The sequence below is a fragment of the Phytophthora infestans genome, genomic scaffold, assembly GCF_000142945.1.
Source record: "Phytophthora infestans T30-4 supercont1.7 genomic scaffold, whole genome shotgun sequence".
In the NCBI taxonomy this organism is placed as follows: Eukaryota; Oomycota; class Peronosporomycetes; order Peronosporales; family Peronosporaceae; genus Phytophthora; species Phytophthora infestans.
The window spans coordinates 2,974,573-2,989,701 of NW_003303752.1; the positions used below are offsets into that span (position 1 = coordinate 2,974,573).

Here is a 15,129-nt window from a genome sequence, read left to right on the forward strand (position 1 = left end):
CCGTTGGTGTGTTGTTTGCAAGAGCCTCACGTCGGCCCGCTCTCTTGTGATTCGCCACATCTTTCGCCAGTATTGTTGTTTCAGGATGAGCGTTGTGAATTATTGCCACCACAGCCGCAAGTGCAATTCCAACAGTGAGTTGAGAGGAAATCAAATCCTGTGTTGAAAGATCCGACGAAACAAGACCCTGCATGTCCCGACGTCGATGTCCAGCGTGAATACTGGGGTCTTCGGAGGCTGGGTGAGTGTGTAACGCGGATCCTTTCAAGTGCACAATTTTCCATTTCCCTGAGCAATCGTTTTTGTTGACAGCTTCAAGCCGAGTTTATATTGTACAACCAATTTTACATGTATATCGCTGTACTAGAATTCCGTCTTCTTCAGTAAGGTGACGGTTGTTCTGCGTATGTCCGTATTTGTCGCATTTGAAGTCGCGCTGCTATATCCCCTTGGCGCTGTTTTTCTTGTGGTGGCCTTTAGTGACGTCAATTCCTTTTCCCCGATTCCAAGCATGAATAGCGGCTTCGGCTTCGTCGTATGAATCATAGAGGTTTTTTTAGGTAGCGGGGAAATGCTGAAGGAAGTTGGCGTACTTGCAGGTGTCGCCATAATAGAAGAATATTGTTTAACACCAACATCAACCGCTCGGGATTATTTTGGTGTTTGTTACTCTTGGCCATAGATGGTCTGCCTATTTTTAGTCATGTTTGAAAAAGCTATTTTTGAATTATCCCTGCCTTCGCACTTTTTATGTATTACATACATCTCGATCTCCGTAACCTCGATCTCCATAGTTTTTCCCATCACTTAAATTACTGCTCACAACGCCTGTAGGCCGAATTTAATCGAGTTTATTAATCAGTACCTTATTGAGCCTTTTTCCCGATATGGTTGCTTTAAGCTCGTGAAGTGTTTGAGCAGCTGCATTCACGTCGGACTGCTGATGCTTGTGGTGTTGGTGCTTCTTATGGTGCTTGCTCATCGTTAATAAGTTCTGGGCATGACCTACTCGAGCTAAATGCTTTGCCCCAACATCAAGAGTGGCAATCCAGGATGGAGCAAGAGCAGTAGGAGTATCACGAGCGAGAACAATTTGCCTCCCCGGAACACGAGCGTGTTCGTGACCAGCGAGACCAAGAAGCGCGTCGCCAGCTCCAGGGGTTGACTCATCGACTCATACAGCCGGAACCTACAAGGCTGGAGGCTGTACGCCGAGCACAGAAGCTTGAGACAACATCGAAGACACCCTAGTCTGTCAAGTAGGAGACTAAGCGCCAGGATGAATGCGCTCCCGACGCTGCGGAGGCTGCGAGCCAAGAGCGTGTACGCCTGGAAGCGCTGTTCACAAAAAAGTGGCATAGCCGAGAGGCGGAAGCTGAAGCTGTGCGAGCACAATACTCAGGAGATGATGGAGTCATGGTAGCATGAGAAGCTCGCCTCGTTCGTGATCATTCCTTACGTGAATGCTTGGGCGGCTTCGGTCGTCCTGGGATAGGAGCACGACGGGGTGATCCGCCCTGTCAGGTATACGGGACGCGTGTTCATTGAGGTGGGGGGGATACCAATAAAGTTATCTCAGTACTACAAGCTTGGAAGTTTCCCACACTCTGCTCTAGGATGCGCCAGATACTCTGTGCTCAAGTGACTTCTGGCATCCAGGAGTGCTGACGGCAGGATCGCTCGTTGGGAACTGATGCTGCCACGCTGAAACCTGGAAATATGGCGTGTTCAACGAGACGAGGACGGACTGGCTGCAATCTTGAGTGCAGGTATTACCCCCAGATCTCATCTGGATAAAGAGACTAAATCACTGATTCCGACCTAGGGGCGCGTCAATCCGCACGTACCAATTAGCGTGGATGCTCTCGATGCTAACTACGAAGTATTTATACTGTGTTTCTTACGAGTCGCCAACCCCATACTCATCAAGGAAGCTGTGACTGTATTCTGTGGTACCTTCCTGGTAGAAGATCGAGGTTTTATCCTGGAAGACGTGACTGGGAGCGATGCTGCGTACAAAGGTCTGGTGCAAGAAATGTCGATGACGCTTGATCGGGGAATTCAAGATCATGTGAACGTTGAATATTTCAGGATTGCGATTCAGCAGGCCCAAGTACTAATCAATTGCAACCAGCTCAAATTCAAACGCAAGTTAGCTGAGTATGGGTTCTTGAGTGAGAAGTTTAAGACGATTTGGATGGTGCACGTCAAGCGGGAGCTTAATCAGGAACCTGACTACCTGACGTCGAATACTCTGGTCCTTGACCACTCCTGAAAGGTGAAAGACTCAAGCGAAAGTATCCACCTCCAGTTAGTGTCCAATTTTCACGAGAAGCTCATAAAATCACCAGAGCCGAAAGAAGCCAGTGTGGAGCCTCATGATGAATTAGTTGAGAGCACTCAGCGTCAGGATGATTCGCCGAATAGTCCTGAATTTGGACCACTGCCCATACCTACCAGAGTATTCGCAGTGGTGACCCGCCCCCAGGATGTTCAAGGTCGTGCAAACCAGGAACCAACGTTGGGACCTCTTGATTATCAGAAAGATCGTTGGCGCAGGATCAAAGCACACCAGGACGGAGATGAATTCCTGGCGCTGATCAAGCGATTCGTGATAGGCGATGGTAGGACAATGACACACGCTCAAACGCAAAAGGCGGCAATGATTGCCGACGATTTCGTCCTGGATTCCAGGGACGTGCTATATCGGCCAACCCGTTCGACACTACACCTTTGCCTGCCCATAGTTGGCACATCATCATCCAAAGTCGGCAGCTTTAATTTTGGGTGTCAGCAACGTGCCCAACTTAAGAAGCACCACCCTTTTTCCTCATTCAATGTCGACTAATCAACATTCAAAGTTGTCACTGCCAACGAGATTCCGACGAGGAACTCCCGCGCGCTCGAAGCCACCCAAGCTTATGCATGTGGCGCGTCTTAATCTTCACTCTCAATTCTACCGAGCATCGCGTAGATGCCTTTTCAGTCCACGCTCAAGCGCCACACGCCTGAGAAACGCCGCCGGGTCCTCGAGGCCTTCAACAACGGCCAAGACTGGCGCGCGATCGCTAGCCACAACGAGTTCCCTCGCACCACCGCTCAGTATCTGGTAGACCACGGACGGGCTGAGAGCCTTCCTCGTGGAGGGGCAAGAGCTGCTAAGGTCACGCCAGAAATTCGGGAGGCTCTCGAGCTCTGGATGGAAGAGTGCTGCACGTACACGCTCGGTACTTTAAGGTTGCTGGTGCGAGAAGACTTTGACGTGGACATCTCTGAGACCACGATTTCTCGCCATTTGACTGGCATGCTGTACTCAGTCAAACAGGTGATGCAGTCTGTTGTAAGGTGCTGATGCTATTAGAGCTAACACACTTGCTGTTGCTTAGACTCGCGTGGAGCCAATGACATGTAACAGTGAGGTCAACAAACAGAAAAGAAAGGAGTTTGCCGTAGATCACACAGCGCATGGTGCAGAAGATGGAGTTGCATGCTGCGAAATTCGTCAACGCCGCAATACGCTTCGAGGACATGGTGTACGGCGAGTACGTGGATCTGTAGGGAGAAGGAGTACAGCATGCCGACTTTGAGTATGGATTAGCCAGCTTGATTGCACTAAGGATAGTGGTACTGCTTAGTTCGGGTACGTCGCTCCTGCAAAAAAATAAATCAAAATTAAAGTTGCCGACTTTGGATGTTGAATGTGCCAACTATGGGCGGGCAAAGGTTTAGAACGGCCTCGTGGCAAAGTAAATGAGCTACGCCTGGTTGTACCGGAGTTGCACTATGCACATGAAGACTCCCAAGGAGGACATCAAGGGATAACGAGGACCTACGAGAGACTGTGCTTGGACCTCTACTGGCGTGGCATGTATGCCGATGTGGAAACGTTTGTAAAGGAATGCACAGACTGCGATAGTGGAAAGGGGCGTCCCCCGAATCCTGGTCCTTCTCCTGGAACTGTTTAACCGCGTTACCCGAGGAGAGTTACCTTTACACGAGAAACCTTTCGAGGTACTCGGACTTTGTGACGAGGGAATGGTAAGCATACAACAATTAAAGTCGTCCGTGCAGTATACAGTCACTGTCAAATGTGTCCACATAATTCTAAATACGTCTCCACAACCCTTCCTTGTCCCCTAATCAGTTGTTTTCGCCTGTCGGTTCGCTTTCTAGTCTATAATTGGCGGAGCCTTACCACACTCTTCTGTGATTGGTTCACTTAACTTTCGCGGGAAACTTCGCCCGTTCCAAACCCAAAAATCCCTTCATTTCGTCGTGACTGGCAGAAAAGAACTCGACGCCGACGGCTCCGACCGCTCCCCGCTAACTCTTCACACTCTCTCTAAAGTCCTCATGGCTCCCACCGAAGACGCCAAGGCTGCGGCCGCCGAGCCGACGCCCGCCACTACCACTGCTCCGACTGAGGAGGTTACTGCTTCCCCCGCTACGACGCGCTCGCCTTCGGCTCGTAAGGCCAAGACGGCCGCCGCTGCCAAGAAGGACGAACCCGTCGCTAAGGAAGCCCCTAAGGCTAAGAAGCCGAAGGCCAAGAAGGCCCCGGCGGCTAAGAATGCTGGCGAAAGCGGCCCTTCTTACTTTGAGTTGATTGTGGACGCCATCAAGGAGCTTAAGGAGCGCAACGGCTCGTCCCGTCAGGCCATCTCCAAGATCGTGGAGAACAAGAAGGACAACTATGCTAGCCACCACCTGAACAAGGCTCTGCGTACAGCTGTTGATGCCGGCAAGTTCATTCAGATCAAGGGCTCGTACAAGCTCTCGCCCGAGCTGCGCAAACCCGCTGCCTCCACGAAGAGGAGCCTCAAGGTGTCTGACAAGTCGGCCAAGACTGTCAAGAAGGTTGGTAAGGTGGCCAAGAAGTCGCCTACGGCGAAGAAGACGGCGGCCAAGAAGGTTGCTGCTAAGAAGGTGGCGGCCAAGAAGGCCCCGGCCAAGAAGACGACGGCTAAGAAGTCGCCTACCGCTAAGAAGGCTGCTGCCAAGAAGACGGTCACCAAGAAGGCGGCCCCGAAGAAGGCTGCGGCCAAGAAGTCGGCCCCTAAGAAGGCTACTGCCAAGACTACTAAGAAGACGGTCAAGAAGACGGCCAAGAAGTAAAGTGCCTCTCTGACTCACTGTGCTATAATTCAAGGTCGGTGATTTATTACGGGTTGGGGACTGTTTTAGCTACGCCACGACGTCAAAGGACCCGCCCTTCCCTCTATCCCTCGGTGTTTTTTAACACCACCCTTTGTACTTCAGAAATTGTCCCTGTATCCCACCGAAAACATGACGGAGCCTGAAGTAGCAAGAAGATGTCACCATAAATAACGTTTGAGCAACTTCGAAAGATCGCAGATCCATCGCTTGCGGGCAACTAAAAATGGCAAATAACGGTGCTGAGTTTATTTGTGGAGTCCTCCTACCTTCGGTGGAGAATTGGCTCGATAAGAATGGCTAATTTAAAGCGTAGGACATCATCACCTTGAAACCACCACTCGAGTCTGCGTTTGAGCAGCAAGAACGTCGCGGTTCCAGTAGGAGTTTACCGGTGGTAGCTGCGACGGAGTGAGCGTACGAGTTTATCATTGTGCTCCTCCATGCGATCTGCCCTTGCAATGCGTTAAAAAGAGCATGAAGACATCGTCGCAAGCAGCTCATTCCACAACTTCCTTCTTGGGACATCTCTTTCCTCGGAGTGTAAAATCTCAATGACACGCCTGTTCTACCATGCTGTGGCATCAGCAATGGCGCTTGTTGCCTCGCTGTCGTCGCTCACAACTGCTCAATATTCCAATAGCAGCAGCACGGACGGAGTGACTGCAGGTATCGAAGAAGAGAACTTCGGCGTGGGGTGCGGTGCCGCCATTGAGTACCCAAAGTCCACTGACGACTCCACTGCGCAACCACGGTTTGCATATTTGGTCACGAACCCGTTGGCGAATTTCATCGCGGTGCACTTCAAGCAGTTCAATTTACCCAAGAGCGACTATGTCCAAGTGCGTGCAGCGGACCCTGCAGCTCTGGACACTCGCGTGTTGCAATACCGTGGCAACGATTCCACGGGCGCTTTCTTCGCTGATGCGCTGTCGACGTCCTCTGTGATCGTCGAGCTCTTCACTGATGCAACCAGCTCGGAGGCCAATTCATCCGGATGCGTCGGATTTGCGGTGGATAGCTACCAGTATCTGGGTCAGGGCTCCACGCTGAATGGATCTAAGGAAGAGGTGTGTGGTGCCGACAACAGTCGAGAAGCTCGCTGCTACTCCGGTTACTCTAGAATGTACCAAGCGTCCAACGCTGTGGTTCGCCTGTTGATTAAGAAGTCGACGGGCTCTTTCTTCTGTACGGGTTGGCTCATTGGTAGTGAAGGACACCTTCTGACCAATCACCACTGCATTTCGACTCAAGCCCACGCCAGTAACACCGAGTTTGAGTTCATGGCGCAAGGTTCAAGCTGCAGTGTCAACTGCGCTTATGCCCGCGCCTGTGTTGGAACCATTCGAGCTTCGTACTCAACGCTAATCTACGCCGACGCAGGACTTGACTATGCTCTCGTCAAGCTGCCTATCAACTTGTCAGGTCAGTACGGCTACTTGCGCCTTCGTTCCAGCGGAGCTATCATGAATGAACGTGTGTATGTGCCTCAACACCCGGCTGGTTGGGGCAAGCGTATCGCGATGAAGTCTGACAGTGGCTATGGAACTGTAACGTCCTTGACGATGGGAGGCTGCGCGAATAACCAGGTTGCGTACTACCTGGACACCCAGGGCGGTTCATCAGGATCCCCCGTCCTTGCTTGGTCGGACAATTCGGTGGTCGCTCTGCACCACTGCGGTGGGTGCCCGAACACGGCCATCAACAGCTACAAGCTGATTAACGACATGAAGTGGCGCGGTATCCTCCCTGACAACGCGTGCACGTAAACTTCGCTACTCACACAAGTATTTGTCGAGAGCATTGTTGTTCTTGGCATCAGATCTGTCGTAGATGGAAGATTATCTACCTCAATACACATTGTTTTATTCATCAGATTCAGGGTATCTACCAAACCATTGAATTCTCGAGTTATTAACGACATTGGTTGGATGTAGGAACCGCACTCATATCGGTAGACAACTTCACAGTCTAAACACCCAAGTAAAAGTCGCAAGTAAAAGTCGAGTGAGTGTCAACAGTAACGAAGTCGGGGGTACGATCGCAGCAAGGTATAAGTGGAGTGAGTGTCAACAGTATCGGTAGCAAATTACGAAAAATTTGCCCTTCTGCATTCTGAAATTGTTAGCACAATCGGCACCGAGGCATTTCAAACTCACACGGTGTAGATGACTCATCACCTTCTCTGTATTATCTCTGCGTTAGTGGCGTTCACTACAACATTACCATCGCTGACAGGTGCTCAAGGATACCACAACAGAAGTTCTAACGCTTCCAACACGACCGCTGGTATCCAAGTAGAAATCTTTGGAGTGGGCTGTGACGGGGACATGGAATACCCGACCACCGACGAGCTCTCGAGCAGCCACGGCTCGCGTACTTGATCACGAGCCCGCTCGCGAATTTCGTCGCTGTTCACTATAAGCACTTCAACTTGCCTGAAGATGACTACGTTCAAATTCGTGCTGCAGATCCAGCGTCTACTGAAAAACAAGTTGTACAATTGCGCGGCGGCGAGTCAAGTGGTGACTTTTACGCTCCGGTGCTTTCGACCTTTGCTGTTATAGTGGAGTTGTTCACAGAAACATCAGACCCCCCTCTGGCTGTCGATGCGTCGGAATGTCTTGGGTTTTCTGTGGACAGCTACCAATACCTGGCAAGAGCGTCATCGCTCCATGGAGCCAAAGAAGAAGCTTGCGGTTTCGATAACAGTCGAGAGGCATCTTGCTACAAATCTGTCACCGATGCCTTCCAAGCGTCCAAAACAGTGGCTCGCCTTTTAATCAAGAAACCAGAAGGCGCTTTCTACTGCACTGGTTGGCTACTCGGCAGTGAAGGTCACTTGATGACCAACCACCATTGCATCTCTTCACAAACCCATGCAGACAATACAGAATTCGAGTTTAACGCTGGAGGATCTGTGTGTAGTATTAGCTGTACCAGCGCCCGCGCATGTAGCGGATCGATTCGTGCTAAATCGGCAGCACTAATCTACGCAGATGAAGCGCTGGATTACGCTCTGTTGAAGTTACCTGCTGGTTTATCCGTCGAGTATGGATACCTCCGTCTGCGTGCTAGTGGTGCCGTACTGTCAGAACGAATCTTTATGCCCCAGCACCCGGCTGGGTGGGGAAAGCGCATCGCGATGAAAACTGATAGCGGCTGGGGAACTGTGAAGTCGTTGACGATGGACGGCTGCGCGACGGATCAAGTAGCGTACTATTTGGACACACAAGGCGGTTCATTCGGTTCACCCGTTCTCTCGTGGCAAGATAACACAGTAATTGCTTTGCACCACTGTGGTGGGTGTCCAAACACGGCGATCAACAGCTACAAGCTCGTAAACGACATGAAATGGCGCAACATTCTTCCAGCGAATGCTACGGTGTAGGCGGTAGCAACGCTTTCCACGAAGGGCACACAAAAAACCAACCTCCTGCTAGACAAGAGTTGCATTTGTATTTCATTTCAGACATTCCTCGCGTGTCAGTTTGGGTGAAGATTCCACCAAGCGTGTCAACATCGCACGAATTGGCGAGAAGAGACCGATATATTCGTAGCAGCAACCTCCCATTACGTCCAGTCGACCGTCTTCATCCCATTTTCGTCTGCCGCCAGAACATTCATCAAAAACGACAACCCCAGTTTTGAAAACCGCCAGAGAAAGATCGGCGTGTGAGATATGCTTCGCATTTAACCACCAACACGCGATTAAGCTGCAAACGACATCCCATTGGGGCGTTGAATATCGCGGAGTTTTCCAACCCCCGATCGGAATGGGTGCCGATAGCCTCACCAGTCCCTTAAAGCAGCCATTCTAAAATCTTCCGTGTCGGACGGACCGGAAGCAGCTTTAACCTCTAAGGAGAGGACTGAGTGTCATGACTCGACTACTTCACCGACTTGCTGGTTTCGTCGCCCTCACTTGGGCAACCATCGCGAATGCTCAATCAGCTCTAAACACCAGCACTCCTGGCATCCAAGACATAAGTTTTGGCGTCGGGTGCGGTGAAGGCGACTACCCGACTTTCACAAACGACTCGACCAAGCAACCCCGGTTTGCGTACACGGTCACGAATCGGCTGGCAGACTTCATCTCGGTGCACTTCACCAATTTCAATCTTCCCAAGAGCGACTACATTCAGATACGTGCGGCCAATCCGAACGACCAGGAAACGACTGTGCTAAGGTACAACGGGTACGACACCAGTGGTGTCTTCTACTCCACAGCTCTCCAGACTACGTCCATCGTCGTTGAGCTGTTCACTGCAAACGCCGATCCCGCTGTTGGCGCACAAGCAGTGAACACGTTCCTGTGTATGGGTTTCACCGTTGATAATTACCGATTCCTAGCGCAACCAGCGAACAACGCCTTGTCCGGCCTAGAGGAGGTGTGCGGCGCAGATGAAAGTCAGCAAGCGGTATGCTACGTGGCTGACGTGAGTGCGTTCAAGGCTGCAGGTGCTGTGGCTCGCTTGTTGATCCACAAGTCAACGGGCTCTTATTTCTGCACGGGCTGGCTGGTGGGATCGGAAGGCCACCTCATTACGAACAACCATTGCATTTCAGAACAAGCACACGCTAGCAACACGGAGTTCGAGTTCAACGCCCAAGGTGCGACTTGCAGCACCAACTGTAACCGGGGTATGGCATGCGGCGGTAGGGTGCGAGCGAGATCAGCGACGCTCATTTACGCTGACGCAGCACTCGACTATGCTCTTGTTAAGCTTCCGATTAACTTGTCCGGTGAGTACGGATACTTGCAGATGCGCGAAACGGGAGCAGTGCTATCCGAACGAATCTACATTCCTCAACACCCTGCTGGATGGGGCAAGCGTATCGCTTTGAAGACAGACAATGGGTGGGGCACCGTAACTTCGTTGACCAGAAGCGGCTGTGCAAGGGACCAGGTCGCCTACATGCTTGACACACAGGGTGGTTCTTCTGGTTCACCCGTCCTTGCTTGGTCCGACAATTCAGTCGTCGCCTTGCACCACTGCGGTGGATGTCCCAACACGGCTATCAATGCGAACAAGCTCATTACCGACATGAGGACACGCAACATTCTTCCGGAGAACGCCGTGTACGTTGCGGCGTCAGTTCCAACTTCTGCTCCTACCACTTCGCCTCCGACCCAAGCCCCAACTACTGCTCCTGCTCCAACCACCAAGACACAAGTGGACGGGACGATCACTTCGACTGCTACGTTCACGTCCGTGGACTACGTGGACTTTAAACTCTCGTCAGAGGCAGCAGTGGAGCTCGATATCCTCTCAATGGAAGAGAAGGCGGGCGGAGGTTACGTGGACGTCAACGGGGATTGCAACGCTGGGTATCTTGACTCGAGTATCATTCTCTTTAGCCTTGACGCTGCCGCTGGCGCGACGACTGTCGTCTCTGCAAACGATAACGCCCCCAACGGCTATGGAAGTGCCGATGGATCGATCAGCAACGCCGACTCGTATCTGTACGTGAAGCTCTCAGCTGGCAACTACCGATTGGCAATCAGCGCATCGGGTCTCACTCCAACACAAGCAGCAAGCAAGCAAATGCCGTTGTCTCCTAACGTTCGCGTTTGTGACAAGGGAACATCAAACTATGGCAGCTACAGACTCACCGTCAGTACCAGTGCGACCATCACTGGTACTTCTCCAGGCACCTACATTGGTTCCCAGTGCAGCGTCGCGGCTCCGAACGCCCCATACACTCAATGTCCGTACCACCGAGAAGCAGCTCTCGCCTATGCCACTGGCGTCGAGGGATCAATCGTCCGTAGTCAACGTGCTGTGTCCGTGGACTACATCCCATTCACCGTTCCTGCTTTCAACCGCATCACAATGGAGATCGCATCGTATGGAAGTGCCGACGGCAACAGCTTCATCGATATCAACGGAAACTGCCAGAGCGCGTACATCGACGCTGTGGCCTACCTGTTCCGCGCCAATTCAGCTGATTTGTCAGTCGCTGACCTCGTGAACTCTGGTGACGACGATGACAACTTTGTGAATCGCTCTCACTACCGCTCCATCAGCTTCCGCGACCCGTACATCTCACTGGCTTTGCCCAAAGGTGACTACGTTCTCGTTGTTGGACGCTACCCATTGAGTCTTGAGGATGCCATCGCGCGTAAAAGCTCAACTTCCGTTGATAAACTCACTCCGGAGTCCTGCGGCAAGAAATCCGATCGTGGCAACTATCTCGCCATCTTGAGTTCTGGTGAAAAGATGAATATCACCTCACCCCGCTCATTTTCCGGCAGCCGATGCCGCAGCAACATTGGCAAACAGGTTTGCACAGCTTAAGACGTCGAAAAAAACTCGAATTCCATCCGACAGGGTGGATGCAACACTCCGTTCCACTGAAACGGAGACCAGAGCAAAGAGAAGGCTAGCGTACATCTCGTGAATATGAATACATCTCTGAGTTTTTTGCATTTCTTTTTAATAAATTTTAAGAAGATGCTGCGATTTGTACGGTAATGGCAAAAAATTTGGCTAAGCCGAAAATACTAACTTTACAATTTTTCCTTTATCTTACTCACTCGTTTGGTGTGTGAGCGGCAAGTGCGAAACTCGATTGGCAAATTTGCCCTCCAGTTCGTCGTTGGACCTCAGATCAACGCGCGTGATGCTGCAATGACTGATAGGGGCTCCTAGTTGAATAATCTCCTTGGGAACGCCGTAGCACTGCGCCAAGCAGTACTGAATGAAGCTCGTGTGCGCAATAATGAGTTTAAAATTCTCTGGCTCTCCTTTCGGTCCACGCGCCATGGCGTCATCTCCATCCCAACGGCAAATATTCTGAAACGCCATTTTGTGCATTGCCTCCCGGTAGTCGTAACGGTGGAAAACGTCTACATTCTTGGGCGCTCCATCTTCGAGAAAACTACACTCGTACTTTTTGGCAGCCCATGGCAACTTTTTGGCAAAAACCGCAGCCGTCTCGACAGTTCGCCGCAGTCCTCCATACACCAAAGTGACACTCGGGGTGCCATCTCCTCTTAGCTTAAACATCTTGTTCAGCGACTTGGCAGTGATCTCAGCCTGCTGCTCTCCCCGTTTTGTGAGTCTTTTATCGCGGTCGCACACGCGGAAATTGATGTTTTCAGTCTCTCCGTGGCGTATAAAGATGAGGTGCGTAACTCCTCGAGGAGTTTGTATCTTTTTCTTCAGAGGGTTTAGAACCGGTTGAATAAACTTGGGAAACAGCACATCATCTACTTGGTAAGTGCCTTCTTTAATCTGGAATGGTGACAATGTTGCACGACTCATACACTTGTGAAGCATTTGCGGTTCCATTGGAACACGAGCGGCAACTTGGATAGACCACCACCAGAGGAACATATCCTGTTTGGTCTGGAACCGTAGAGTGCTGCTCTCACTTTTGCCCTGGTACAGATAATCTACTTGCATAACTTTGTCTTTAAAGTCGAGGAACTCCAATCGCGCGCCGGCGACGGGGACCAGTGACCTTTTACGTTGAATAGTGTCTTTGAACTTGCGCAAGACCAAAATGCCGGCGTACAGCTCAGCCCAAGATTTGTTCCAGCTGGTGATACCCAATTTCACGCGGCGGGTCTCGATGAATCCGCAGAGAACGAAATTCTCACGTTTGGCAGCTTTTTGCACTGCGTAGTCGCTCAATCCCACGGGGAATTCAGGACGGTCTTCACTGAAGTAGAGTTCCACCTCGTCAATGGTGTAGCGGCGCGTGGTGGACCCGTTCTGCGGTACAGTTCGGGCCGCGTAGGGCGTCGGGTAGTGTGAATCCAATTGCGGTCGATAGGTCTCGAGGTCTTTGGTGTTAGCGAAGCGCACGGCCTTGGGACTCTTCGAGGGTTGCACGGACTGTTGCTGGTTGCCCTCTGCCTTGGTAGAGATTATTGGACCGCCCAAGGGAGCGACGACGGCCGTGGAAGCGGCGACTGGCACAGGCATGGCGTGTGAAAATTGGTGATTGGCGGCAAGTGGTGCCGTGCCGTGTGCTCCAGACGGCAACTAGGCAACTGAGTTAAGGTTGCACACGCAAGTTTTGAGGTATACCACCGTATACTGCTACCGATCACTTTTTGCGAAAAATGGCAAAGATTTTGAGCTGTTTCCTTGACGTTTCGCAGAATGTGGTCGGTAATTTACGCAGTTTACATTTGTCTCGTATTTCTGTATACAGTGGGACGCCATTTTCTGAACCTATTCCATGTTGATGACGAAGCGCCAACCATTTCTCAAATCGAATTCAAAGTCTTGAGGGCCTCAATGAGGCCTTGACAAGACACAGATTCAGTGGTGTAAATGGTATAAAACGGCTCGGTCAGAAAAATTGAGCTGCTCCAGGTTTATGAGCACTTTGACCTTCAGTTTGGATTGACGAAGGAGACGCTGGCAGCTCGCTTCAAGCCTGGAAACGACGTCCTGGTTCGGGTATTTAATAAGTCGGGTCCACTTAAAATGCCACGTGCAGCATTGGTAACAGTCATTTCCAGCAGTGTCGCAAAAATACCCGCGCGAATTGCCACAATGGAACCGCAAGAAATGGCTCCATGCCTTGAAGATTCAACATGTAAAGCTCAACTGGGCTTTACTTGAGCTTTACGGTATTTAATAAGAAAGTAAAAACATACAAGGCGTGAGCTAGTTCCGTAATAAAATAACAGCCGAAATTAAAAAATGAAAGAAAAATTATTTTTAAACTTTTTAGCAAAAGACAATTGGTAATATTCGAGTGTCACTTAAGTACGAAACAAAAGTATACACGCACCAATAACCCGAACAGCCATGAGCGAAAGCAAGCAAGAGTTCCTACGCTCGCGACCCACTGTGGACGTCACGGCCGTGGATATCTCGCCAAACCCGGCTGCGCTCACAGACGAGCTGAACCTGGAAGTGGATTTCCACCTGGACGCGCCGGTCATCAACGGCTTCTGGGACATCGAGGTGGGTGCGATCGCAGTATCTTTGGCAACACAAACTGACATTTGCAGTGCGCTTTTGTGTTAGTATCTGGTGGACTCTGTCACCAAGCGGCACATTATCAATATCCTTTTCACATTTTCCTTAGCCTTACAGCCGTGTGATGACCAAATACCTCTATCTCGATGTTTTCTTAACCAAATCTGAATTTTTCGCTTGCTGTTCTGCACAACTCGGTCAAGTGGAGGCAACGAATTACGCTCCCGGTGACAACCATTTCCAGTTTTCGGTTCGTTTTGCAGCGAAGTTTTTGCCATTATGTTTAAAACAATTGTGTAACTCGGACTGTCCTTAAAAACAGACCCCGCAAATTAACATTTCTGGAATTCAGCCGAGCCAGTTGACCAACTGTGGCCTCCTGATTGCGGCGTTCAAGGACGATAGTGGAGATATTCTTGACCTCAAGATGGTCATTCAAGTGTCCGAGCAACGTGGAAAACTTCAAAGAATCATCTACAGTCCGCTGGAATAAGGATACTTAGTAGAATTCCTGCCACCAGGTAAAATCGGGATAAAGCACATAAGTTCTGCTTTCTGGTGGTAAAATATATTGTCAAGTACTACATACTTGAAAGTTAAATTACTTGGCGGGTGTTGTGCGAAACACTGTGGATTGAACTTGGCGCACACCGTTGAGAACCGCGGAGCTTTTCGTCGCCTGCAACACGTCAAGATGAATCTGTATTTTATAATACTGCGGAGGGTGCATAATTTATTTATTACCTGCTCGTCCACGACGCGTTTGGCTCTTCCGAGAGCTCGTGTTAGTTTCCGAATCTCTTGCAAGTGTCGCTCCTGCTGTTCGTTCGCCCATACAAACAGCTCGTGTTTCTCTTTTTGAACAGCTGTCACCTTTTCAACAAGGAAATCCACTTCTTTGTTGTATGCGTCTCGATCATCCTAGACAGCTGACCTTTAGTAATTAAATCACTAGTTGCCATTACATAAAAATACCGTGAGTGAAGATTTACCTTGATAATTTTGGCGAAAATTTCTCGGTCAACTT

The 15,129-nt window shown here is 50.5% G+C and overlaps 6 protein-coding genes across 6 annotated transcripts; 5 read left to right on the top strand and 1 right to left on the bottom strand.

Annotated features, from left to right (window-relative positions):
* Positions 1–4,281: 4,281 nt before the first annotated feature.
* On the top strand, positions 4,282–5,342 carry PITG_05391 (histone H1, putative; the record flags this gene model as incomplete). The annotated part of the gene is made up of 1 exon (XM_002998998.1): positions 4,282–5,342. One exon carries the CDS (start codon positions 4,354–4,356, stop codon positions 5,113–5,115), a length of 762 nt encoding a protein of 253 aa, XP_002999044.1.
* Positions 5,343–5,678: 336 nt separating this feature from the next.
* On the top strand, positions 5,679–6,923 carry PITG_05392 (uncharacterized protein; the record flags this gene model as incomplete). Its single annotated transcript, XM_002998999.1, has 1 exon — positions 5,679–6,923. The coding sequence occupies one exon, from the start codon at positions 5,745–5,747 to the stop codon at positions 6,921–6,923; it is 1,179 nt and encodes a 392-aa protein (XP_002999045.1).
* Positions 6,924–7,598: 675 nt separating this feature from the next.
* PITG_05393 (uncharacterized protein) lies at positions 7,599–8,545 on the top strand (the record flags this gene model as incomplete). The annotated part of the gene is made up of 2 exons (XM_002999000.1): positions 7,599–7,679; positions 8,183–8,545. 2 exons carry the CDS (start codon positions 7,599–7,601, stop codon positions 8,543–8,545), a joined length of 444 nt encoding a protein of 147 aa, XP_002999046.1.
* A 490-nt stretch (positions 8,546–9,035) lies between these two features.
* PITG_05394 (uncharacterized protein) lies at positions 9,036–11,456 on the top strand (the record flags this gene model as incomplete). The annotated part of the gene is made up of 1 exon (XM_002999001.1): positions 9,036–11,456. One exon carries the CDS (start codon positions 9,036–9,038, stop codon positions 11,454–11,456), a length of 2,421 nt encoding a protein of 806 aa, XP_002999047.1.
* Positions 11,457–11,687: 231 nt separating this feature from the next.
* On the bottom strand, positions 11,688–13,091 carry PITG_05395 (uncharacterized protein; the record flags this gene model as incomplete). Its single annotated transcript, XM_002999002.1, has 1 exon — positions 11,688–13,091. One exon carries the CDS (start codon positions 13,089–13,091, stop codon positions 11,688–11,690), a length of 1,404 nt encoding a protein of 467 aa, XP_002999048.1.
* Positions 13,092–13,928: 837 nt separating this feature from the next.
* Positions 13,929–14,696, top strand: PITG_05396 (uncharacterized protein; the record flags this gene model as incomplete). Its single annotated transcript, XM_002999003.1, has 3 exons — positions 13,929–14,091; positions 14,151–14,352; positions 14,425–14,696. The coding sequence occupies 2 exons, from the start codon at positions 13,929–13,931 to the stop codon at positions 14,225–14,227; spliced, it is 240 nt and encodes a 79-aa protein (XP_002999049.1).
* Between the last annotated feature and the right edge of the window lie 433 nt (positions 14,697–15,129).